The sequence below is a fragment of the Polypterus senegalus genome, chromosome 4 (genome assembly GCF_016835505.1).
Source record: "Polypterus senegalus isolate Bchr_013 chromosome 4, ASM1683550v1, whole genome shotgun sequence".
NCBI lineage: Eukaryota > Metazoa > Chordata > Cladistia > Polypteriformes > Polypteridae > Polypterus > Polypterus senegalus.
Genome location: NC_053157.1, coordinates 67,681,413 through 67,709,336, shown reverse-complemented (window position 1 = coordinate 67,709,336; position 27,924 = coordinate 67,681,413). Strand labels below are relative to the sequence as shown.

General features: G+C 36.5%; 1 protein-coding gene across 5 annotated transcripts in view; it reads right to left on the bottom strand.

Moving 5' to 3' along the window:
• Window positions 1-290: 290 nt before the first annotated feature.
• arhgap24 (Rho GTPase activating protein 24) overlaps window positions 291-27,924 on the bottom strand; it is a 545,551-nt gene continuing 517,917 nt past the window's right edge. For all 5 annotated transcript variants that reach the window (XM_039750801.1, XM_039750802.1, XM_039750803.1 and 2 more), the window contains 5 exons: window positions 18,922-19,054; window positions 17,230-17,303; window positions 14,048-14,169; window positions 8,479-9,547; window positions 291-1,091 (listed from right to left, as the gene is read on the bottom strand). In XM_039750801.1, coding sequence (XP_039606735.1) covers window positions 848-1,091; window positions 8,479-9,547; window positions 14,048-14,169; window positions 17,230-17,303; window positions 18,922-19,054 — 1,642 coding nt within the window. In that variant the 3' untranslated portion in view covers window positions 291-847. The remainder of the gene's footprint in view (window positions 1,092-8,478; window positions 9,548-14,047; window positions 14,170-17,229; window positions 17,304-18,921; window positions 19,055-27,924) is intronic.

Sequence of the window (27,924 nt, the reverse complement as noted above, 5' to 3'; positions counted from 1 at the left end):
CTGGGCACTAAACCACTGCGTGACACACTCATACACATACACTGAGCAAATGTAGCTGCACATCTTTATTATGTAGGAGGAAAACCCAGAGAATCACACACACGCACACACACGGAGCATTCGAACTCCACACTGTCACTGTCACTGTGCCAGAATTTGAACCTAATCTCCAGAATACGTGAGGGAGCTGCACATCGCGTTGTGATCCTGTGCCATTCACCTCACCAATGAGATTTTATGAGTACAATTTTCACACACACACACACAAAAGAACAGCAAGATCAAAGAAGCAAAGTAGATGTTTCTTTTATGTTTTACAAAATATTTACAAGGGTGTTTTGGTCAAAGACAAGTCCAATGGCACATTATTAATAACATTGCAAATGTATTTTGATCACCTTCAAATAAAACTGAAAAAATAGTGAGTTAAAATAACCAAAATAACAAATGTCACCATGCAAATGCAAATAAAGGAAAAATTTAAAGAAACAGCAAATAAAAAAAACAACTTCATTTTAAGTGCAAGAAAAAGCTTTGATATAAAGCTTAAAATGCAACATTATACATATATATATATATATATTTCTTTTAAATACAAGACTTGCAATAAAATATTTCTTATTTCTGATACATTATCTATGTACAACGCCAGCAATAACACTAAACCATAACATCATTTGATTTCCTAGATTATATATTTGGTACATACACAATAAAAGTACTGGCAAGAAATGTTGGTTTGTTTATCATCTATAATAAGTAGAGTGAGTGCTTGCCTCGGCCAGGTGACCAGCCACCTGAATTCTCCTTCTTCATTATGTAACCGTCCTTTACAGACATTTCAAGTTCACTGAATCCATATGGTGTTTCCTCTTTCTGGCCTTCTTGGCTCCACTGTTAGTTCCCCAAATGTGGAGAAAAACTGCTCCATTTCTTTTTGCAACATTTCATTTCTCTTTTCTGCATCGTCTTTTGCTCTCTCAGCATTCCTCATTTTTATTTCCACCATAGTGTACTTTTTTCTTTCCTGGTCGAGTTCTTCATGTAATGATGTCATTTCTGTTTCCAGTGCAAGGTTCTTTTGTTCCAGGCTACAGAAAATAAAGCAAACATGACAAAGTTATCTCATAAAGAAGCCGGAAAAGCTTCACCTACAGGGCGCTGTAAGAATGAGAATCTGCACGAACAGTTCTAATGTATTGCCTTACATACTGTAAGTACTTACTTGGTCGTAAAACCTTAATTATTTGCCAGTCTACTGCCAGTCTCCGTTAACCGTCAGGGCCAAAAAAAAAAAAAAAACAAAACATTGCGCACGCCAGCGCCTACCTATCCTTGTACTACTACTGCTGAGCAGTATGCTGTGAGCTTTGCACATTGGAACAACTTTCCATTGTGCTAGTGTGTAATGTAGCGGGGCTACATAGTAATAGGGTATTCGATATATGTGCTAAGTGCGTGTTGTTTCCATCGTCCCGTTTACTGTTCGTTATGTGTACGTCACCGAATGTTGTCCCCGTAAATAAAGAGAAACGGCAGCACATGTTCACATTCAGTTACATCCGGCTCATTACTATTTAAATGATCAGGATGAAAAGAGGAAAAAAGGAGGAAGGAGAAAGATAGAGTTCTCATTCAACAACAACAGATCATCATTACCTGCTATTTTTCACATCGTGCCTTGTACCCAGTTTGTTTCTCATTCCGCCGGATTCACTACAGCTCAATCATCACCAGAAACCCTGGTGCTGGACTTCATTATCCACCATATGCCGAGGAAGCAGGGTGAGATGGCTCTATTTATTCAGGAGATTCAAACGCATCCATTTTTTCTTGATGAGTCATCTGTATTCAGGACAGTAATTTACCTGAACTAAAGTTCACGTTCATTGCCATTTCAGTATTCATTCATTATTGTTATTTGTGTTTTGTGTTTGTTATACACTCACCTAAAGGATTATTAGGAACACCTGTTCAATTTCTCATTAATGCAATTATCTAATCAACCAATCACATGGCAGTTGCTTCAATGCATTTAGGGGTGTGGTCCTGGTCAAGACAATCTCCTGAACTCCAAACTGAATGTCAGAATGGGAAAGAAAGGTGATTTAAGCAATTTTGAGCGTGGCATGGTTGTTGGTGCCAGACGGGCCTGTCTGAGTATTTCACAGTCTGCTCAGTTACTGGGATTTTCACGCACAACCATTTCTAGGGTTTACAAAGAATGGTGTGAAAAGGGAAAAACATCCAGTATGCGGCAGTCCTGTGGGAGAAAATGCCTTGTTGATGCTAGAGGTCAGAGGAGAATGGGCCGACTGATTCAAGCTGATAGAAGAGCAACTGACTGAAATAACCACTCGTTACAACCGAGGTATGCAGTAAAGCATTTGTGAAGCCACAACACGCACAACCTTGAGGTGGATGGGCTACAACAGCAGAAGACCCCACCGGGTACCACTCATCTCCACTACAAATAGGAAAAAGAGGCTACAATTTGCACAAGCTCACCAAAATTGGACAGTTGAAGACTGGAAAAATGTTGCCTGGTCTGATGAGTCTCGATTTCTGTTGAGACATTCAAATGGTACAGTCAGAGTTTGGCGTAAACAGAATGAGAACATGGATCCATCATGCCTTGTTACCACTGTGTAGGCTGGTGGTGGTGGTGTAATGGTGTGGGGGATGTTTTCTTGGCACACTTTAGGCCCCTTAGTGCCAATTGGGCATCGTTTAAATGCCACGGGCTACCTGAGCATTGTTTCTGACCATGTCCATCCCTTCATGACCACCATGTACCCATCCTCTGATGGCTACTTCCAGCAGGATAATGCACCATGTCACAAAGCTCGAATCATTTCAAATTGGTTTCTTGGACATGACAATGAGTTCACTGTACTAAAATGGCCCCCACAGTCACCAGATCTCAACCCAATAGAGCATCTTTGGGATGTGGTGGAACGGGAGCTTCGTGCCCTGGATGTGCATCCTACAAATCTCCATCAACAGCAAGATGGTATCCTATCAATATGGGCCAACATTTCTAAAGAATGCTTTCAGCACCTTGTTGAATCAATGCCATGTAGAATTAAGGCAGTTCTGAAGGCGAAAGGGGGTCAAACACCGTATTAGTATGGTGTTCTTAATAATCCTTTAGGTGAGTGTATGTTGCAGGGGCAAGGAAGGGTTTGTTATTGTATATATGGTGTTTTCATGTTTCTGATTCAGTGCAGGGATATACATAAATATATATTTTCTACGTTGGGAATTTGCATTATTGTTTTTGTTATTGTGTTTCATTTTATATATTTATATGCCTATTTAACATATCTGCTTTTGTGAGCTTGTGTTTAACTGTTGATTGAGAGGAAAATCTTATTTGTTTGGGGTACGGCTTGGTATATGTACAGTAAGTTCACCTCAGTAATTCATCCAGGCCACAGGTCTTGGTAGTGTAGCTGCCAGCTGGGTAAGGGGTCGGCCGTTACAGTAGTGTTCTTCCCTAGCAACAAAGTGCCAGTTATGTACCTTCAGTTTTAATAGCATTTTGTTAATTTTCTCTTTTGTTATAATTAATCTACTATACATTGTTATAAACTTATACAATGTAGTGTTGCAATTGTCATAAAAACTGAAATTATTAAACATTTACAAAAATGGCGAAAGTGTTTCAAGTGTTGCTTCAATTTACAGAGCAGGAAGAACAGTGAACGATATAAAGATAGAAGCCGACAAAATTGAAAAACATGTCGAAAATGGAAACCAATAACGGTAATGTTATTCTGTATTAAAGTTATTGTTCTCCTGTAATGTAATTTTCTTTTTAAATTCTGTTATAGTATGTTTTCTTAATATACTGTGACATGCAGGCAGCTTCTGATGTGCTGCATGGGAGCAGAGAGGGTGGAATGAATGTTGTAAGTGATGGGACTGGGTGAAGAGCTTCTGTTCTGTAAGGAGATGAGTGACAGGAGAAGTTAGGAGGAAAAGAAAAGTGCGGCGGAAGGACGTTTGGAGGAGACAAAAAGCAAGAGTGTTTGTGGTATAGAGAAAAAACGAATGTAAGTGGCAGGAAATAAACTGATTTATTTTATTGTTTTGGAGTTGTGCTCCGTAACCCAGATAACGGCATAGAAGACATGGCACTGTTTGTTACGGAATGAAGACTCCAAGTAAAACACAGGAAACTCCAGTGCCTCTGAATTCTATTTGCTTATTCATTTTGTTAACACTATATTTTGTTAATATAGTTTTGTTTTGTAAATAAATAGATTCGCTAATCTAATCTACTATATATCATTTTTAAAGTAGCTATTCTGCTATCCGTCTTTTCTGTTATTTATTATCGCCTCTGTCCCGACCCCTAACGCATAATCAAGCTTTTACTGTATTTCTATTACCTCCATATTAATCAGATAGTATTTCACTTCTAAATTGTAGCTTATTATTGGCTGGTGTATATTATTCATGTTGCATACTGGATCATGCTGCAATTTATGTATTCATGTAGCAGGAGTTCTGTACGAATCAATGCATTACTTGCATTAAGTGAATTTGGCTACTGCTGAAAACAACAGTCAGTCAACAGTCAGAAGTAATCACACCACAACAATGTCAATTATGCTTGAAGTCAAAGTTTTCCAAAGTAACACCTCAACTACTTCTCAGCCTGAAATAAGCATTTCCATTATTTGCAATTCCATTTCATTTTCTGTTTTCATTTATTTAATATGACACATATGATACTGTGCATTCAGTTGCTTGCTTTGTATACCAGTCATTTTTTTTAACCGATATTACCTTTTCACAATTTTATTCACTGTATGTAGGTACATAGTGTGATTATATTTGCGATTCTAAAGAATTATTTAAGAACATTATGGCCTGTGTGGTCTTTTGGCCTGCAACTCGTGCAGATTTAGATTTTTTTTTCTACAGCTTAACTGGAGCTTTTGCATTTTTTCTGTCCACCCTGCCCATCATAACACATTTTAGACTGTAATGCAAATGTAATACAAGTCTTTAAATGTTCCAGCAAAGATGATGCAATTGAATCTTCAAACCTGGCTATATCTATATTTGTTGATCCAGTTTTGTGAGCCACTAACTGCTAAGCAGTGGAGAGGTCCACTGGAGTCTTAGCCAAGAAACAAGCATATGGCTCAAATACAATTGAGACAGAATTTCGTTTTATACGAGTTGTCACACATACAGTGAACATAGGACAACTGAGCCTCTACAGTTAACAATCAACACCTGAATGAATATACACAGCCTTACACTGACCCTTGGAATCAAACCAGTTAAACTATCTCTATATATAATCTTCATTTGGATCTTGATCTTTGTTTGTCCGCGAATGAATTAGAAGAAGCACTAGATGGCAGTAGAGAGACAGCTAAAATATAGGCATTGCATTAATCTCCTCCAGGCTTATACTACTGAAGACTGTAGTAGTGTACTCCAGTCACACCTCAAAACACAGACATTCAAACTAAACAAATTGTTGTGCTTTAAATTAACTAAAGAGATCTTCATTTAGATCTTGATCTTTGTTTGTCCACGAATTCCACGCATGCATAGACCACCTTCCAGTTTAGTACGTTGTTGTTACTCACGACTGTCAACAATGTGCCGGAATAACGAAAGGGGTGGTGGACAGTGTTACGCTGGTTAGTTCTTGAGGCCTGGTTAGAGAATGCGATTGCCGAAGATAAAAGGTACGTGCCTACGTAAGATATGAATGAAGGAAAGACAGAGGGTAAAATGAATGACAACGTAACAACACGTTCCAGAAATTATTATTGTTACGTTGTAGGTGGCGAGTGCTGCGCGTCTAACAGTGGTACCGTGACTTGCTCACATGTCAGTGAAGTGATCCCTATTTATGCTTTAAAAAGCCTGGCTACCTATGTGTCCCCCTTTTATAACCATTGCTCCTGTATATAGCCTTACTCTTTGGATTGCCACAAAGCAACCTGCGAGATTGGAGAAAGGTTGAGAAGACATCGTGAGTGAAACAACAACGTCGTGAAAACGAGACGGACTGTGAACGGACAGAAGGAGAAATGCTCCTACACCACCACATAATTACGATTCGGACAGTGATTCCGAGTAAGCCGTTCCTATCGAATCAATATCCAAGGGTTTTCTTTTCTAATTTTGTTTCCCTTATAAAAAAATCATAATGCTGTGCGACGAAGGGCCCAGTTCACGACTGGCAGCCGCATTTAAACAGGGAGCCCTTCACAGACAACTTTAACACGCGCAATGTAGTTGGCCGCACATGGCTAGTAAAGGCTATAAGAGTGCTGTTGTTATCTGCACAAATTCACAGTGCATTCACATTTAGCAGACAAGCAATAAAACATTTAAACAAAGGCAATAAATTACTTGATTTTTTAATCTAGTTTACATAGATTATATCTAGGTTATTATAAACATAAATCATGACTGAAAAAACAAAACAAAACTGATGACAAGTTGCTAATCTAAAGGGGAAAACTATTGTAATGTCTGGCAAAAGCTATGCAGTCTTTGGAATGATAGAAGGAGGAAATAGCCCCAATGTATTTTCTTTTCATATTTCATCATGCTTTCCTAATGTTCAACACATGCAAGTTAAGGATGCTAACTTCTGAAACCCTGTACTATAAAGAGAAGGTTAAACATGGAAAATTGTTAAAATCTTTTGCAGAACACTTCCTTGTATTGTAAATCACTGGGAAGTAGAGTTGTCGAGCAAAAATCAATACGATATAGTATTGCAATAGACTGATGTCACGTATTGTGATTTTTTGTTTTGTTATAGGAATCTACAGACCAATAAGAAAAGATAATGTTTCACTTGTACTTGCCTAACAAGATGTGCTGCTTCTAAAATCCTTGTTCCAGAATTAAGTAGCATGCTCATCACTGTGGGAAGTTAACATTAGTGAAATGAAACAAGACACGTGTAGCCATCGCCAAAAGAAGTAATAGTTTGTATGTAGTCTTTAGACTGTAGATACTTCCTGAGAAAGTGTGCTTTTAAGACAAAAAAAAAAAAACACACCGACAAACCACCAAAAAACTGTGTGCTGTATACTCCCATATACCCACCTATAAATTCATGAACATCTGTTCCTGTCCTAATAGCCTATCTTCCAATAAATCCTCATTAATCGTCTTTGTTATCCAAGACAGACGTTCTTATGTGTTTGTGTGTTGTTATTTGTTTTTAACTTATTTATTTATTTATTTAAGAACTTCTGTAAAAAAAATTATTTCCTGTTGGGAAATAATAAAGTATAATCTAATTTAATAAAGTGTAATTTAATCTAATTTACTCTAATCTAATCTAATTGCTGCTGTGTGCTTAAAATTTTCTGCAAGTTTTTGTGAATTGGAATAAAATTGTGGTGATTATTTTTTAAATTATTTGCTTCAACACATTAAATTACTTCAGTGAAAATTTAAGAGAGTAAACATCTTATAAATAAATTTTGGAGAGCTTAAAATATAAAACACAATTTTTTTTTATGAAGCTGAAATCATTACAATTTCTGGCAGCAAGTGGCACAATTGGTTTCTTAAATAAAAAGCGAAAACTTATGGAAGAAAAAAATCTGAATCATGACTTTACTATATAAATATTGTATTGGTCACATGCTGCTGCATACAGGATGCTAATTTCTATACCATTAAATAAAAATTTGAGATTCCTAGTTGCTTTATCAGAACATAAAACACAGTACATTAAAAATATGTAAATGAAAACAGGCCATTCACTCCATCATAGCTTGCCAATTCTATTCACCTTCTTTTGAGTCCACTACAAAAAGTCCTTCTCATAAGCAGTATTTTCAGGTTTGAGACCTCCCAATACAGGCCTGCCACCTGCTCCTCCAGTTCAGCGACCCTGAGCTTATGGTGCTATGTGAGCTGGCATCTCCTAAAGACATAGCCTTCAAGGAAGCCTGATTTTTCCACGCCACCCTCCAAAAAGTCCAGCATCACAAAGGACTTGCATTGTACTGTCTCATTTTTTAAATATGGATTTTGATTACTTAAATGCTCAACATCTTTTTATTAAATTTAAATTGTTTAACTTAAATTATTAGACTTAAGAAATTAATATTTGATTGAAGATCTACTGCAGTTATCTAACACCTACTGTCCCCTTAAACTGCTGTAATACTTTGCCCCCTCAGTTACCTGCTGTGTGTCTTTCTTTGAAGTTACTAAACTTTACTTTTTCCCCTGCTTGCTTCCCAAACAATCTGTTTCCTAACACTGTGCTCTTCTTATTGCTTCCCTACAACAAAACTTGTATTTTAATTAACTCTTATAGGAAAGAAATGCACAGTATGCTTATTCTGTTGTGTTCCATCTTTGACAAAAATAAGATTGTTCTCTCTAGGAAATGGACTAACAATAGGTGTCTCTACAAAAATTAAACATTTATTATTAAGGCAAAGTGTTTTAGCATTCCTTTCTTACCTTCTTATTCGTGACTCATACTCAAGCTTTTGCTTCACCATTTCTTGTTTTAAACTGGCCACCAGACTATGTAGAGCACTGTGATTACTTGATGTGTTAACAATAAATGTTTCACTGTTGTCACTGCTGCTTGTGGCCCGACTGCTATGACCACCTCCACTTCGTCGATCAAACTTGCTGTCAAATTCCCCAGCTTGTGAAATGTCATCCTGCAGTGGCCCATCTAATATGGGGTCTTCATCATTTCCACCAAAGAAGTCCTGTTCAGGACAAGTTGTGGTAGAAGACCGACAAGAATTGTTCTCCGGTAATGAGATTTCACAAGATGATGTGGACCAGGTAGCACTGTCCACACTCTGTTTGTCCTCACAGTTCATTGCAAAGAACTGCTGCTGAACATTGTCATATGTGGATAACCTGTTTTGCTGATTTGATAATTCATTCATAGAGTCCTTTTGTTTGTTGTCCCTGAGTGTCACATACCCATTGGGCATCCATATTCCATTCCGACCATTTAGTGTTGCATTAATAACATCTGTGCTAGAAACACCCATCCTCACCCCTCCATTAGGCATACTACCTGTCCCCATTTTAGTTCCTGTACTTTTCAAGGAGGCAGTTCTTCTAGCCTGCAGGTTACCATTTGGCAGTGTCTGGCACTTCTCCTGTACATCAACTGAACTGCTAAAAGAACCATTGGTAACTATGCCACTTCCCTTGTTAAAAGCTGGGTTCTTCTTTACAAGCATAGGTGGACTTCTGGTAATATCAAGTTTGCCACTAAGGCTATTTCTTGGACTGTTTGTTCTGCTACCACCTAAGGAAGTTGGAGATCCATTATCAATGCTGTTTCTTTGTGGGGATTCAGGTTTCTCCCATGAACACTGCCTGACAGATATGTCTCTAGTGTTGTTATTCTCTTTGTTCTGTAGTTGACCACTTGTAGGGGATTTATTAGGTTCGTTGTTATTGTTGCACACTTCCAGTACAATTTGGTCCTCCTCTTTAGGAAACAGTTTGTCGTGTTTTCCAATCAGAATAGACATAAGTTGTTGCACAAGCACAGTACCTGCATAAGGAATAAAGACATTTTTCAGTAAGATCAGAAAAGTATAATTAAATATTTGTAGCTCAGAATCTTCTTACATATATATTGTATCTGTAAAAATGTGCCTTTATACTAGTTCTTTCAGTACATAAATAACACTGCTCAAAGAGATTAAAACTAACTCAGTATGTAATCATATATGGCTGATGCATTTAAAAAGTAAAGCAAAGTATTACAGTACTAGCAAAATACCCACGGTTCGCGGCAGAGAAGTAGTGTGTTAAAGAAGTTATGAAAAAGAAAAGGAAACATTTTGAAAATAACGTAACATGACTGTCAATGTAATTGTTTTGTGACTGTTATGAATGTTGCTATCATCAAGGATTTGATTATTATTTCTTTCAATCAGGTTCGTATTTGGAGGATGTGTTGCGTTCAAGTTATATTCCATGTTTGTCAACCGTTGTAAAGATAACAGGTTTCATTCATCGAAGTGTTCACTACCCAAATCAAACTCTTAGATTCATGAGTACCAACAGGCATTCCCGGTATTAAGTTGTGGATTTGCCTGCGAATATTTAGCGGCAGCGTGTCTATGAACTTAATTTAAACTTAAGCTTTACACCTTGCTTTCCTATTGCTATGTCTACAAAGGATTGTTCAGATTCAGAGTGTTGTTCCTTTCTTACTGCATCAATAAACAGCTCGTCTTCCTCTTTATCGGAGACATCACACACTGCATGCATGGGTTTACCTTTCCCAGTCCTGCAAACTTTAGCAATGTGGTTCAATTTACCACATTTTTTACACTTTCTTCCTTTAGCTGGACTTTGACTTTTTCCACCGTGTGCTTTGTTTCTGCAGTAACTGCACTTATGAATATGCTTGTATGCGTCACACGCTTCATATTCTTTTGCTGCCTTCTCAATTGTGTAATGCGTTTTTTGTTCAGCGCTCTTTGGAGCTCTTTGTGTGCATACTGCGTTCAGAGTCAGTTCATGTGAGCCGCTCGGAGTACATGCATCGAAAGTTTTCAGCTGTGGTTGTGCTATGTCGTACGATCTTGCGATGTCCACGGCTTTATTTAATGTTAGCTCATACCGGGCACTTAAAAGTTTCTCTCGCACTTTCGCTGAGTTTGTGCCAAACACTATTCTGTTCCTGACCATCTCATCTTCATTTGCACTGTCTTCCTTTAGCTGGACATTCACTTTTTCCACCATGTGCTTTGTTTCCGCAGTAGCTGCACTTATGAATATGCTTGTATGCGTCACTTGCTTCATATTCTTTTGCTGCCTTCTCAATTGTGTAATGCGTTTTTTGTTCAGCGCTCTTTGGAGCTCTTGCTTGTTGTCTGTGTACTGCGTTCACAGTCAGTTCACGTGAGCCGCTCGGAGTACATGCATCGAAGGTTTGCTATCTCATGCGATCTTGCGATGTCCACGGCTTTATTTAATGTTAGTTCAGACTTTTGCTGAATTTGTGCCAAACACTATTCTATCCCTGACCATCTCATCTTCGTTTCCATAAGCACAGTCCTTCACCAGTAATTTAAACTCCTTTACAAAGTGATCAGAAGTCTCGTTTATACCTTGTGTCTTCTCACTAAATTTGTATCTCGCGAATATCGTATTCGTCTTAGTGATGACAAACGCCTCGTAGTTGCAGCATGTCTATTGGATTGCTGCTGACGGACGGCCTTATATGAGCAGGCACTCAATTACGTGGGAGGTGTGGGTATGGGGGACGCAATATAGGCAGGCAGCCAACTACATGGGAGGCATGGTGATGGGTGACGCAACTCCGCCTCACACGGCAACCGATCTGCAGGCAATGGCCGTATATATGTACGTAAGTAGGATTCAGTTATGACCGTTACGTGTAGAATTTCGAGATGAAACCTGCTTAACATTTGTAAGTAAGCTGTAGGGAATGAGCCTGCCAAATTTCAGCCTTCTACTTACACAGGAAGTTGGAGAATTAGTGATGAGTCAGTGAGTCAGTCAGTGAGGGCTTAAAGACAATAAAGACAAGCTGCAAGCAGCCGGGTATTCCATCCCCCCACCGACTTAGAACGTACATGAACCTCTCCCAGCTCATGCCTTGATTGATTATCTGGGAGTTGGGAGTGAAGTGGAGTTTTAGAGTGTAAATAATAGATCGTTATTTGGAACACACGCATTTCATGTATGTTCCGTTTCTACAGTAATCTGTGTAAACACATTTTTAAAACAGAAACGTTTTTCATATTTTAGTAATACATGACAAAATGTAGGCATAAACTATATAATGTATGAAGTCTAAAGTCCAAAGATCAAGTAAACACTTTCACAAAAGTTTTAAGGAGAAAATAACAGCTTCCGTGGCATATTGGTAAGATTTGCAAACTTGTAATCAAGAGTCCCTGGTTCAATCCCGACTCACTCCTATATTTGCCATTTTCAGTAGTGAGCAGCTCTTATTGTTAATATTATACAGTACACACATACACTTGGTTTGCGTCTGTAACACACGGTGCACATGTATAGAACTTGTAAAAGTTACTGTTTTTTTCACATTTATTCTCTCTAAATCACGATCACGATACATACTACACCCAGGGATCTGACGCTGTTAGTTTTTATTTGAAACTGAGAATAACTGGAGAAATGAGTGGTTCTTAAAATATGAAAAAGTTTCTGTTTTAACAATGTGTTTACACAGATTACTATAGAAATGGAACACACATGAAATGCATGTGTTCCAAATAATGATCTATTATTTCCACTCTAAAACTCCAGCAGTTGAGTCACTCCCAGATAATCAAACAAGGCATGAGCTGGGAAAACTTAGTGAACATCCTGCGATGGTGGGGGATGGAATAGCCGGCTGCTTGCTGCTTGTCTTAATCGGCACATTTACAGGACAAAAGACACTGACGGAGAGGTGAGAACAGATTTAAGGTGGGCAGGATTTACGAGTTTTCTTTTAGGCTCTGGTAATTCTAGTGTTAAAGATACACTGCACAGGCAAAATTTACCCTGTGCTGACTGTGAGTATTGGTGTGTTCATGAGTGGGCCCAATGATGGACTGGCATATTGCAATATTCCTCAGGGCACTGTAGTTTATTCTGTTTTGTGATAATAATGGTGCACTGCTGGTTCATATATTCTGCACAGGGTGTGAGACAGAGATAGCTAGCAGCTTAGTCAATAGCCTTATTTTAGCACTGTTTCCAGAGACTCCAAGCTAATGCCCAGAAAAGAGGCAAACTTCCTGATTACCTTATGTGTGTTATTATTGCATATACCAGTATGCTCATTACATCTCTAACATACAACTGTATAAACCTGTTAACTTAGAACCACAGACTGAGAACATATGAAGAACTGTACTGCACAGATAAAAGGACCCATGGTGCCCTAGGAAATGAGATTGAGTCAGGCTCTTTTTGTATATGTGTTCTATGTTTGTTAGTCCAGGTGCACAGAGGTTATTTATTTACCTGAGCTCAAGTCTTCACCTATAGCTTACATGAAAACCAGAGTTCCTGAACTCTACTTACTTCTCCTTGATTTTGCTAACATCATATGGTTAAACTGCAGCAGTATACAAGGTAATTCATCAGACCTCTATATTCTTCCTCCTGACACCAACGTATATACCTCATAGTTAAAGAATTGTTGAAAAAACATCTGCAGGCTTGCAAGCCACCAAATTTGTATTTTAGGTTTGATTATATGCATACAGTGAACAGCTGAGACATTTCCAAAGCTGATATAGGGACATATTCAGTCTTTTTTTTCTACCCTTTTTCGTGGAGTTGCCTAAAAGAGCTAGTGCATTGATCAGTATTACTTCTTCAGTAACTATAATGACTTTTGGATAATAAGGGATCTTGTAAATTGTAGAGCAGTGCAATTGTTACCTTTGCAGAATCAAAATGTTCCACTAAGTATAAAAGCATACTTACATATAGCATAACTCAAACTGTATTTCTTTTACAAATTTATTGAAAGTTTTATATTAAATTGCATTGCTGCCAGTTCCTATTTCTGACACTGACTACTAAATATGCCAAATAAATCAAGTTTTGTTACCTGCCTTTCACTGATAACCATTTAAGTGTCTAATCTAGTATTCAATTGGATAGAAGATTAAACTATAGATATGTCATTGCCATAAGGGAACCTAAAAGTGATTTTTATTTTAATTTCACAAAAATATACATGCATAGACTATTTGCGCTTAAGTGTCATTTATTATGCAAAGTGCTTATTTAATACCTAGTACATTAAATGTCAATGCAGCTTTATCTTAAACATGTCTATTATTGTGTTCTAAACTACACTTACTTGCTGCAGTTTAACACACTTATAATTAAAGAAAGACCAGTATTCATAAGCGAGAGAAAATTTTGAGAGCCTGGTTAAAAACTAAAACTATACTTAGAATATATAGAATGGTAAAAACTCATTTCATTCACCTCCTTCTTTCCTTCTACAAATAATTAGAAAATAAAACCCATATCAATGAAATACCTTCCATAATAGCTACAGGATCCTCCACCTTAGGACGAAGAATGTTTGGTCCAAATACAGTTGCTAAATTCTGTACACTCATCTTATTGACTCCAGAATACGACTGCACTTCATCTAGGAACCTGCCAGTAAAGAAAAGTATTGTTTAATCAGTTTGTTTATTTGTGTAATGAATGCTTCCATCATTCACTTGGACACATTTTTGTCCTATGAATAAAAAGGATACATTTTGACATATTTTAAAAGACCATATTCCTGCAATAATAATTTGATATTTCGATCAGGGAAATACTGTGTAATAGTTTCCTGTCTAAACCCATTTTACAAAATTGTTTATTTGTAGAATGTCATTTGCTTCATGCCTGTTCTAAACTTTGGTATTAAAGACAATCTGAAATAATTTTAGATTTTACATATTTCTCAGTATCTTGTTTCATTTTAGATATTTTAAGTATCTCCCAACAAGGCAAGTAATTTAGTTGCTTAATCTGTTAAAAGGACATGAATATGCTTTGCTACCTCTACGGCTTAATTAACTGATCAATATATAGTATATAAAGCATACTGTAATCATGTAATGCCCAGATTGCCTGTAGCTGGCAGGCGCCCCATGAATTTGGGACATTGATAATCATGAAACCGAGATGGATTAGGCAATAAGGACACAACACAGGTAAGTGCAAAATGTTCTTTTATTACCACAAAACAAGATAAAACGCAGAATAAAAATGATATTGCTTTTAACATCCAGCTGAACTAAATTGGTCAGGATATAAAGTCAGATAAAAACTTAACTAGTACAGAAGTAGCAAGGACATAAATGTATAATTTGAGAAAAATGATTGTGACTGGTAAATTATTTGTACAATATTTGGAGATGGTCAAGTAGGGAAGTTATTCCAATGAGACAGAGAGAACAAACATTGTTTGTAGCTGGGCTGAAAAGTAGTCAAGATGTTAAATGTAACTTGATTTTCTTTATATTATTTTATTTATCCCCAGACTCTCCCCATCCTTCTTTAGTAAGCATCCTATTTTATATCATTTAGATCTGTTTCAGTTATTTATTTTTGCAGTGAGTGACCTCCAAGAACTGCTGCTCTTAGAATAAAAAAGTTAAACATAGAAGCAAAAACAGACGAGACTCTTGAGTAAACTTCTGATTTTTAGATCATTCCTGTACCAAAGCAATTAAAGGATTAACATATAGTGTTCATAGTACTTTAGTGATTTGGCTGACATCTGCTTAAATAATTCTCAGCTTGCCTATTCTTTTCACATTTACATATGCTGCAGATTAATATGTCTGATTAATAACGATTAAGTTATACATGTTTCTAAATCTACACTGCTCACAAAAATTAAAGGAACACTTTAAAGAAACACATTAGATACATCAGATCTCAATATGAAGTTGGATATCTATACAAATAACGACAGGGCAATGTCTTAGGAACAAAAGGATGCCAAGTCTTTTAATGGAAATAAAAGTTTTCTGCCTACAGAGGGCTCAATTGTGTAGACACCCTAAAATCAGAGTGAAATGAAGATGTGGCAGGCTAGTCCATTTTTTCAAAAACTTAATTTCTGCTACTCAAAATGCTTTTCAGTATCTTGTGTGGCCCCCACGAGCTTGTATGCATGCTTGACAACATCGGGGCATGCTCCTAATGAGACGATGGATGGTGTCTTGTGGCATTTCCTCCCAGATCTGTATGAGGGCTTCCCTGAGCTGTTGTACAGTCTGAGGAGCAACCTGGCGGCGCCTAATAAAACATAATGTCCCACAGATGTTCTATTGGGTTTAAGTCGGGGGATCGTGAAGGTCATTCAATTGTTTCAATTCCATTAATCCTCCAGGTACTGCCTGCATACTCTTGCCACATGAGGCCGGGCATTGTCGTGCATTAGGAGGAAACCAGGACCTACTGCACCAGCGTAGGGTCTGACAATGGGTCCAAGGATTTCATCCTGATACCTAATGGCAGTCAAGATGCCGTTGTCTAGCCTGTAGAGGTCTGTGAGTCGCTCCATGGATATGCCTCCAAGATCATCACTGACCCACCACCAAACCAGTCATGCTAAACGATGTTACAGGCAGCATAATATTCTCCACGGCTTCTCCTGACCCTTTCACGTCTTTCACATATACTCAGGGTGAACCTGCTCTCATCTGTGAAAAGCACAGGGCCAGTGGTGGACCTGCCAATTCTGGTATTCTATGGCAAATGCCAATTGAGCTCCCGGTGCTGTGCAGTGAGCACAGGGCGCAGTAGACATTTGGGCCCTCAGGCAACCCTCATGAAGTCTGTTTCTGATTGTTTGGTCAGAGACATTCACACCAGTGGCCTGCTGGAGGTCATTTTGTAGGGCTCTGGCAGTGCTCATCCTGTTCCTCCTTGCCCAAAGGAGCAGATACTGGTCCTGCTGATGGGTTATGGACCTTCTATGGCCCTCTCCAGCTCTCCTAGAGTAACTGCTTGTCTCCTAGAATCTCCTCCATGCCCTTGAGACTGTGCAGGGAGACACAGCAATCCTTCTGGCAATGACACGTATTGATGTGCCATCCTGGAGAAGTTGGACTACCTGTGCAACCTCTGTAGGGTCCAGGTATCACCTCGTGCTACCAGTAGTGACACTGACTGTAGCCAAATGCAAAACTAGTGAAGAAACAGTCAGAAAAGATGAGGAGGGAAAAATGTCAGTGGCCTCCACCTGTTAAACCATTCCTGTTTTGGGGGTCATCTCATTGTTGCCCCTCTAGTGCATCTGTTGTTAATTTCATTAACACCACAGCAGCTGAAACTGATTAACAACCCATTCTGCTACTTAACTGACTAGATTAATATCCCATAAGTTCCATTGACTTTATGCTATACTCTGATTAAAAAGTGTTCCTTTAATTCTTTTGAGCAGTATATTATGAATTATTTCATAATCTAAAATTAGATTATGATGAATTGTTTCCCACGTGTCTGGCTCTGGATAAACTATTTCTTCTTGCTGTTAAATTACTATATATACATTCATTGTGTAGTATATAAAATAACAAACATATGGAAGTTTATGGTAAGTAAATATCAGCTTGGTTGTGCCTTTCTCATCCTATGTTTAGAATAGGCTAGTGTAATTACAGGTTCTTAATAATTTGTACAAGGTAATACTTAAAAACAGTTACATACCTGCAGATGTACTGGAGGAGATTATAATTAACCAGAGGCAAACTCTTCACTTGCTTAGCAAGATCCTTCATTCCCTGATAACATAAGATAGAAAATAAGATAACTATGTAGGTTAGACTGTTAGTTCATATTCTACCAGTCAAGGTATATCTTATGTTAAAGACCCTCTTGTCTCTACATAATAATGTATATGTGTGGTATAAAAGCACACATGTTAAGGTTATAGAATTCCACAGTATTGAAATTTCCAGTTACTAAACTGAAAGTAGGATGATACCCAGAACTGATGAATTTTCACTTTGTAAGAAAGTAGTGATGCCCACTGTGAGCCAGAATAGGACCAGTTAAGAATGGAACTGAACGCATTCTCTTCATGTATGTTTTTCACTCCATACCCCAAAGAGGTACATGTCAAATTAAAATGTTTTTTTTTTGAGTGTGCATGATTCTGTAAGTGAGCCCTGTGGTTGACTGATGCTCTGCCTAGTTTTAGTTCTTGCCTTGGGTCAGATTCTTCTGGGATAGGTTCTGGTTTCCTCTGACCCTTAGCTGAATAGTCACATTTAAGAATTTATGAATGGACATGTATTACCAACTACATGACAGAAGTGATAAAATGACCCTTTTGTTTTGAAGTACAGCTATCTATCTATTTACAGCTAACAAGACTGTAAAACTCACAGTTCCTAGAAAAATAAACATGTTATGCATTAATGGTAAAATCTCATTTTTTATTAGATAACTTTTTCTTTGTCTATGTTGAAAATAAGGATCATCAAAATTTATCACATATTGTCAGAGGTGGCTGGGGTGGCGACCCGGCCGGGACGCCCAGGAGGACCGGAGGAGGGCTTGCGCCTTCCCCTGACCATCTGGGGGCGACTGCCCTGGTTCCTTTGGGGGCCATGGGTACAGAGCTTTGAAGCTCCACCCTGTAGGGGCCCGTGGTCACCCCATGCCTTTGGAGCCCTGAACCTCAGCACTTCCACCACACCAGGAAGTGCTGGGGGGGAAGAGGAGCAGGAACACCCGGAGTGCTTCCGGGGATACAGCCGGCACTTCCGCTACACATGGGAGTGTTGGTGGGAGATTGCCGGGAAGCACCTGGAGCACATCCGGGTGTGGATAAAAGGGGCTGCCTCCCTTCATTCAAGGCTGGAGTCGGGTGAGGAGTGGACAAAGCAGGTGAAAGGAGAGTGGAGGCGGCCTGAAGAAGAGGCAAAGTGTGTGCGAAGCTTGGACTTGGGGGTAAAGTGGGTTGTGTGCACTGACTTTTGTAAATAGTGTGAAAAATAAACGTGTGGTGGTGTTTTGCAACATGTCTGTCTGTCTGTCTGTCTCCGGGGCTTAGTCCACAACATACATAATACTACATTTGTTGACAAAAAGCCTTTAAAGTTAAAGTTACAGTCCATGTGGAGTGGGTGTTTTTCCACTAATATTGTATATAATACCTAGATAATACAGAAAAACATTTATATTGTAAAAATATTTTTAACAGGAAATCTATTACTTTTAGTCAGCTGGTATGATATGCATACAAGTTACATTTTATTCAGTCAAATTTGGGTAAATGTTGTTATTCATATAAAAACTAAAAAGGACATTGTTGCTTTCCTTGAAGTATACTCACAAAACCTGACTCAAAGATGAACAGATAAAATACAAATCCAATAACACATTAATCCTTACACTGTCTTCATCTTTGCTGAGGAGTTTGGTGCATAAAAGAAATTCTTCATACTTTGCAAAAGGAATGACTGGTTCTGGAAGTTCTCTAAGATAAAGCTTTAGCAAGGAGGCCACTGTGTGCACATCTGTATTGCTAGAAAAAGAAAACATAAACACTTAAGATATTGCAAAAATTAAAAAAAAAATCTGAAGAAAGAAAATTCTTTAATGTAAGAGCACTCAGTTTTGCTCTTGGAGGACCACAGTGGCTGCTAATTTTGGTCCAGGGTGCTTAATTAGAAGTCAATTCCTTCCAATAATACAACTTATTTAATGTTAAAGATTGCTAATGTTTTCTTTCTTCCACATTAGGTCATTTTAATATTGTATATTTTTTCCTTTCTGGGCATATTGTATAAATATTTTGTAGAACTAAGCACATTTGCAATCATTAGTCATTTGCTTTTTTCTTTTATGATTCTTTCCATATATTTTATTAAACTAAGTACTTCAAGATGAACACACACAGGTCTAAATGGGTTATATTGAAGTTATATGACAAACTGCTGGTTCCTTTGTCATTTGCATCTAATTATTAACTGGAGGCTGTTAAGACGACGAGAACCAATAAATACAGTAACAGAATAAAATAAGCTGTTACTGTTTAATAATTTTAATTAGGAACCTAACTAAGATGAAGCACAAATGTATTGCTTGAACAATAATGGCTTCAGCTTCAATAACTGGCTTCTAATAAAGAAACAGAGACGGAACAAAAGCTTGTGGCTACTGTTTCCCATCCAGGAGTGAACATGAGCATTCCTAGTTTAATGCAAACAAATCTGAAACATTTTTCCACGAAAATGCCACATACAAATATATAATATAAACAACATTTATACATAAAAAATACAAATACCAAAAAAATCAGTTAATAAAATTAACAGAAATTTTTTGCATGAAATTGCAATTGATAATGAATGAATAAATTATCAAAAAGTGGGTGCATTACGTTTGCCTCAAAAAACATGAAAACCAAAAACATAGAACAATTGAAATCCCAACAACATAAAAAAGTGGGTTTGTGAAATTAATATCAAAAATTACTTGAAGCATTAAAAATGGGAGCGCAAAATTAAAATCAAAATGCATGTAAATTCAAAAATTAGGTGAATGGAATTACAACAAAGTTAAAACATAATTGTAATCGAGAACTGAAATAATTAGTTTCCTCTGTAGTCACTTCCATACATGAAGACTGTGACTTTTTTTAGAAATGTCTGACACACGTTGCTCTAGTTATAAATTGTAATACAACTGGATTACCATGCCTTAGACATTTGTGAACAAAGTCACAGTCAATTATCCTAAGAAATTCACATTATCAATATCTGGAATTTATCAGAACACACATTTGTGTGGTCACTGCCTGTACACATCCACTGTTTTCCAATAATGAATAGTTTACCCTCAAGGTCTATTTATTCTTGGGCGAAAACAGCTGGAGATGTGATCATCCACCCTGGTCTGTTTATAATACAAGTGTTCACTGCATGACAATATACATACATACAATGTGCGTAATTAAAATTCAGAAAGTTCTTTGGGGTAGAAATATTTTGGCTAATCTATAAAAAGCGTCCTTAATGGAAGGGACTTGAATGACTTTGATAAAATGGGAAGAAGCAGACAGTTGGGTAAAAGTTACATATACAATATAGTTTCCGTGTTAAGTTATCAAAGATTATATGGAATGGTTGACTTTGCATAGTCCTATAGCCTGCAAGACTAGCAGTTTATCTAGCATTTTAGAATTTCTTAATCTTTTCTTGGCAATTAATTATGTAAATAAATGAAATGTAGGACATAACTTTAGGGTTGAAAACCTTTGTGTGAATTGTGTAAAAATATTTCTAAGCAGGCATTGTATCTGAAATGAAAATAATCATGTACAGTAGCTTCTTATAAAATGGTTACACTCTGTGTCTAATGTTAAGTGTGTGGATAGATCATACTGTAGGCATAAAGATAAACAATTGTTCAAAAATGTAAAAATTTCTTTCACCAAAGTAGTGTGTTAATTCAAATTCAAGTTTTGTATTATGTGTACATAGTACTCTATAAATGGAATTCTTACTTGCATGTTTCCCAGAGGCAACAGTACAATACCATCAACAGACAATTAACAAAAACAGAGTGAATGTATCATCATTCATAAGACTGAATGCAGTATTAGACAATAAATACAAGAAGCACTTACAGTATGCAGCCATCAGTACAAGCTGCTGTTGAACAGCTTTAGGATAAAACTGACTCTGACTCTTGCAGTGCAAATGCTAATAGTTTGGCATTGTTTGCTGGAATTGAGGATGGAGAAAAGTGAGAAAAGTGCAGGATAGCTGTCCTGTATAGAATGGTATTATGTGCCAGTATTATTTTGAGGCAAATTCAAACTATTTATTGTCCTGAGCTGAGAAGATGTCATTTAGGATGTTATATAGACAGTTAGTACAGACTCTACTGTGTACTTTAATAAGTTAATAGGCATAGATGGAGACATAAGGGTAAGATATCTGAGGAAGAAAAGTTGTTAGTGAGTCTTGTTGGTAATCCTGTAGTTATGTTGTGTCCACTTAAGACAGTTTAATAATGTTATCTCCATGAAACGTAAAACATCTGATAATAATTGTATGAGTTGAATTAGTAAAAAATAATGTGTTTAATCAAGAAATTTAAAATACTATAACACAATATTGAGAACTATGATTCACTCACATTAGTGCTTTTTTAGAATTATCCAATTTAAATGGTTTTTAAAACGGCCCTTAGCATAGGAATATTAAAGTATAGTCAGTGAACTGATAGTATTGAATTAAGATTTGGCAAAATCAGACTGCTTACAATCTGGTAACTAGAATTCTTGTAATATGAAGCTGCATACAGCAAAGCAAATATTCTAAAAAGAATTTCATTTGCAACATTTTTTTCTGTTTTTTATTTGTAAAGTAAAATACTGATATATTTTTCAAACGATAGACATACTGTAATATTTTATACTCTATAATTCAAGGCTGTGGACTATAGATCAATTGTAGCAACTACTCTTACTCAAGCAAATTTTAGGATAATGATGAATTCATACTTGTAGACACATAAGTGTGCTATTTAAGAACAAGCCTCTTTTAGTCTTCTAATAGGATTAAAAAAGGATTTACAAGTCTAAAACCAAAGTTACTTAAAGCACTTCACAGGTTTAATCTTGACTGTCTACAGTAAATAGCACTTCAGTATACTGTATTATTTCACTTTTTTGTCCCTGGTATATGTTTTTTTTTTTCTTCTTACTAGCAATGTAGGCAATTTAAATGGTCTATAAGTAAACAAACAGCAATGCTGAAACAGATCATTTTGATTTTTAAGAATTTCTATAAATAATAAAAGACACATTGCAGGGAAGCACAATGCAAATGCACAAGTTTATACAGTTTAACCTTTTTAACTTTTTAATTTGAATTAAACAAAGATGAATTTACAGAATAAAGTGTCATAAAGAACTGAATGAAAACATATGCATATGATGATGCTTTTTAGATAAATAAATGAGATATCAAGCTAGTAAACAAAAACACAAAACTACAAGCCGCTTTGAACTGCAGGAATTCAACTTAAGAAGAATTCAGTAATTTTATATAAAGTATGTACAAATTAGAAGATTATGTTGCAGAATAAATGTATAATCTATCTATATATAAAATACTAAGGGTTGTCCAGTCTGCATTAGTCTACAGCCAGTATTTCAAGACCCTATTTTGTCCTTTAGGAATGGCTTTCTAACTGCCACTTGCTCTGTCAAACCTGCAGCACAAAGTCTCAACTTCATAGAAGTAACTGAGACTTGCTTTGTTCAACCACTATTAAACTGTGTTTCATTATCACTGGAATATTATCCAAGTAATATTTTAGAGAGTGTAGTAACACAGTCTGTTCCAACTCAGATAGAAAGCTTTTAAATAATCTACAGAAGTTGGGACATCTATGTAAATTGTTTGCTTTAAATTGCAAGGTCTAATTTATTTTAATTGCTGCAGAACATCTGTAGGTTGTAACCTATTAGTTGTTCTTTGAAGAACACCCATTTGTAATATTCTGATATTTTATTTTTTTCAGTTTTTGCTAGGCTAAACTTTATATTTAAACCTGTGGCAGTTTACTGCTTACCTTTTCACCATTTTAGGTCTTTCATTGTGTCATTGCATTGCAACTGATTAAATCTGAAGAAGAAACTGAAGCTAGATATGATTGTCTGTTTTACTGGGATGAATCTATACTGAAGATATAATTCAGGGTCGCAGGTGCGAGAGTATATCCCATGCATACACCCACACAGGGCCAATTAGCAATTGCCAGTTACCTTAACCCACATGTCTTTGGGGATGTTGGACAAGAATCAGATTATCCAGAGAAGAAAATCCTGAGCATGAGGAGTACATGCATATTGTACACAACCAACAAGCAAATGCAGTATCTGAACTCAGGGTGTTGGATCTGTGAGGCACCAACAGTAAATACTGTATCAGTATGTTGCTATACAACAATAGAAAGTAATTACCTCTTCAAACTAAAAGACAATTTATTACATGTGTTTCAATAGTTGGGCATTAAGAGAGTAAAAATTATTAAGTACCAGATACTTAAGAGACAAACAGTTCCTCAAATCCCCATGAAGTGATGTAGACAAAAATTACAGACATGTTACTTTGGTTGCACAATAAACAAAAAGAAATTAATATAAAAATCAGCTCTGGTGGTTGTATTGTACTATGAAGAACTATAGTGATAACTTAATTCTACTGTACATTGAACATAATTAAAATAATATAAGACAAGAAGCCTTGATGAGATCATGTCCACGTACTGTATATGTTTTTGTACATTGTGGAAAGCATGACTCATTGTGGTTATTAACAATGAACTCAAATGTCATTAAATCACTGCTTTTCTTCTAGTGAAAATAATAACAGCAAGATATGCTTTTAATGCGCCTTTTCAAACCTGACAGAAACTCCATTAAAAGATGATCTCGTAGATTACAGTATAGCAGAAATGAGCCATAATGACAGTAAACAAAACATGTCTTCATATAGATTTTGGCTTGTTATGCTATGATCTATAGTTAGCAGTATTCTAAGGTGGAAGGTGTACCTAAACTATTAGACATTTTAACATAGAAGTGGTTCTATTCCCTGTAAAAACACTGAAATGTCAGAATGATGTTACCTACTCCTGAGGTGTGCTCTGCTAAATACCACACTTGCATCCAGGATGTGATTTGCTATGTGCAGAAGAAAATAACCAGTTTAAATAAGATGAAAAATAATGAATGATGAAAATAATGAATAATTAAAAAACAGGAAATGGGGGCAAGAACAGCTTGTATAATGTATTGTATAGTGCTATAACTTTGAAAGTAGTAGACAACACTAAAAGCAATATGAACTCTGAATGCACTCTAAATGCCCAGCCTCTAAAAATACAATACAAAATGAAAAATAAACAATTCCTCTAGACCGACCTGTATACAGCTTTAGCTTCAAAGTAACAGTATAGAGGCTTGTCCACTAAACTCCTCTAAATGTGCATATAAGCACTCCATTTGACCTCCCATTTTTGTTCAACACTGATCATTCTACTTTCACGCCAGTACTGAAATCTGAAATATGCCTGGTATTCCGGGTATTTGACCAGTTCTGTCTTTAAAAATATTCAGGCTTATTCTAGTTTTTTTAACCTTAAACATGTTAGAAATAAGTCACACAAATCAGAGCCTATCCCAGCAGTGTTATGCATTTGACAAGACACACAAAAGTAAAAATGTAGAGTTTTTCAGCCTAACATGCATCTGTTTGTAATGTGGGAGTAAACAAAAGTGAACTGAACTCAGCCATCTGCAGCTGCAACATACCACTGTGCCATACTACAGTCATCCTTATAACAATATAGAACATAAAGCCAGATGTACTTTTAGTTAAGCTTTATTTATATAATATTTGAGCTGCTTTTAATAAGTATACATTATTTTTCTTAATCTGATGCTATTCAGCTCATCACTGCTGCATTTGAACTTATTATTTTTAGGCTGAACAAAACATGTTCTGTTAATTCTCTTCTCCCTTATCCTGCAGCATGGCAGGGTTTTGTATAATTGATGGCAATGACCCATTACTATCTCACCACAAGGTATTATTTACTCATCTTGTTCTCATAGGTCACCTTTGCAATTTTGCATGCTGGTCCTGATGGCAGATAACGATTCTGATCCAACAATCAGTGGGATCAGACCTCTGAGCACAGTATGCTTGCAGTTCATGTCTCTTGTACATGAATAATAGACTCATCTGTGTATATTGGCAGTTAATATTCCCTTACATGCACCATGAGGTCTGTCAGCTGGACATCTGTGATATAAGGACATCCTTTTCCGCTAAAAAGAACACAGTGTGTTTACCCTGCCTTTTGTTTATGATAAGAGACTAGGGCTGGGATAGTGATGGTAAGCTAACGGTACTATGGATAATCCAATTTTGTTCTGTGCATTGGTGCTAATCCTACTGTCATCACCCACTACTTTTCCTGAGTTATCTAAACATACTGGCCACAAACAATCAGCTACTGTCACTCACGATGACACTACATTCAAATGGTAAGCACTAGTGATAGTGGGCCTAACTGTGGGGAGTGGTGGTCATCCACTGTAATCTCATGAGGGCCTTGCAGTAACTATAAAATGCTCACTCTCCTTGTTCTTCTAGTTCACATAGGAGATAATTTCTATGTTAAATGCACAATGTTTTCCATTTTTCAGGACATATGATAAAGACAGTAATTGCACAAATGAAGAAGAAAATTCATAAAATCCATCTAATGTAAGAACCAGGCCTGGAAAGGTACTATTCCATTGCAAAATTAGGAGAAGATTTACAACTCTTAGCTAACAGATATTGCTAGTTTTCCAACAGTACAGTACTTTCTCAAGAAGCACAGCCATAGATTAACAGTGTTATCTAGATCATGCACCAAAATCTACATACAGAACATTGCTGTGATTGAGAGCTTATGTTATTGTGCTATTGACTGTGCAACCATTAAAACAAAAGAACAAAGTAGTGTTGAATGTGTACAAGGGTTCTCAGTTCGATAAAAGTAAAATGTTGGTGCTTAGCTCTTTTGGAAGTTTTAACACTTTAAATTTCTCAAGTTACTTCAATAAAAAGACTTACCACATTTAATCATATTCATAAATAACAGTAATAACAGGATAGAGTTGCTGTGCTTGTTAGTAGACTACATTAAAAATGTGCTTTTTAGCAGTACTTTACAATGCCATGTAGTTAGAAAATATCTCAAACAGGCTGGTGTTGCCTAAATAGCTTTCTTAGACTCCAAATTCCAATATAATTGATGTAAAAATGGTATTGATTGATATTAGGTTTTGAGTGTAGAGGGTCTGCGACTAACAGTAGATAGAATGTTTTAAATGTAACATTTTTAAGAATTTAAACCTTTAAAATGTAATGTTTAAGGTAAAAATGTTGGCTGCTTCAGACCATGATAAACTGTGTAAGAGAAACATTGAATCATTATGATGAGCAGGTAATAAAACCATGAGGTTGTTTTAGTGTGCTATAAATAATGAACATATATGTTCACTCTGCGCTTTCATATCAATGCTTATATAATTCCTTTTGCTCTTGCATTCATTTTATTTTTTTGTTACAGATACGTTAACTTACATCAAATAGCAGGTTGCATATGTGTGCCTCTAATGGCATTTGACTAACTTGTATTGGTGATCTCTTTTGCCCTTAGAGGTTGCTGTCAGATGAGTAAAGAGGAAAATATACAAAATATGCAAGTTGAAGTCATCTCTGTCCAGATAAATCCTTAAATGAAATCGCACATATGTTTTAAGATGCACACTTTACAAATTTGCCAAATTTGCTTAAATTAAAATTTAACATTCCAACAAAATTTTTGAAGAATAAGTGTGCCAAATTTCAGTGAAACTAGTTCACTGGAAAGATAGACATTGTGATTGCAGCAGATGCTTTTCATATTATATATAATAAGAAATCAGGCAAAATGACACCCTTTATTGGTTAACTGAACAGATTACAATATGCAAGCTTTTGAGAAAGATTAGGCCCATTTTTTAGGCAACTTGCAATTCAACCTGGGTGTGTATGAGAAACACTTTGCAAAAAGAAATAATATGATTTGAGTGTGTACCTTTCATCAAACCACTGTGTCTGTATGTTCAGTTTTTATGCTAATATTGCATTTTAAAAATATTATTTCAGTGCACACAGCAAAAGAGATAAATATGATTTGAGTAATAATATTAATAATAATAATACCAATAATAATAAACAATTAATAATAATAATACATTTTATTTAAAAGGCACCTTTCTTAGTACTCCAGGTAAATAGGACAATAAAATCAAATAGCAATAAAGGTACAGAAGTAGTAACAAACATTAAAGGTAATTGGCTGTAACAGTGATAAACATGGTATACCAGTTTATAAAGATACGTTTTGAGGGCAGTTTTAAATTGTGTTATTGAGTCTAGTTGACGGATATGAGAGGGAAGAGAATTCCAGAATTGAGGAGCACTATGAGAGTATTCTCGAGCTCCCATAGAACAGAGTTTGATGTGTGGTACAGAAAGTAAAGCTGCAGATGAGGATCTGACTGAGTGAGATGGAGTGTAAGTCTCTAGGAGATCAATGAAGAAGGGAGGAGCAGGACTGTAGAGAGCTTTAAATGTTCAGAGCAGTATTTTGTATTGCATTCGGCAGTAAACAGGGGGCCAGTGAAGTTGGAAGAGAAGAGGTGTAATATGTTCAGTGGATTTAGAACAGGCAATTATCCTAGCAGCAGAATTTTGTATAAGTTGTAAGCGATGAATAAGTTTTTTAGGGATGCCAAATAGAATAGAACTACAGTATTCATGAAGTGACTAA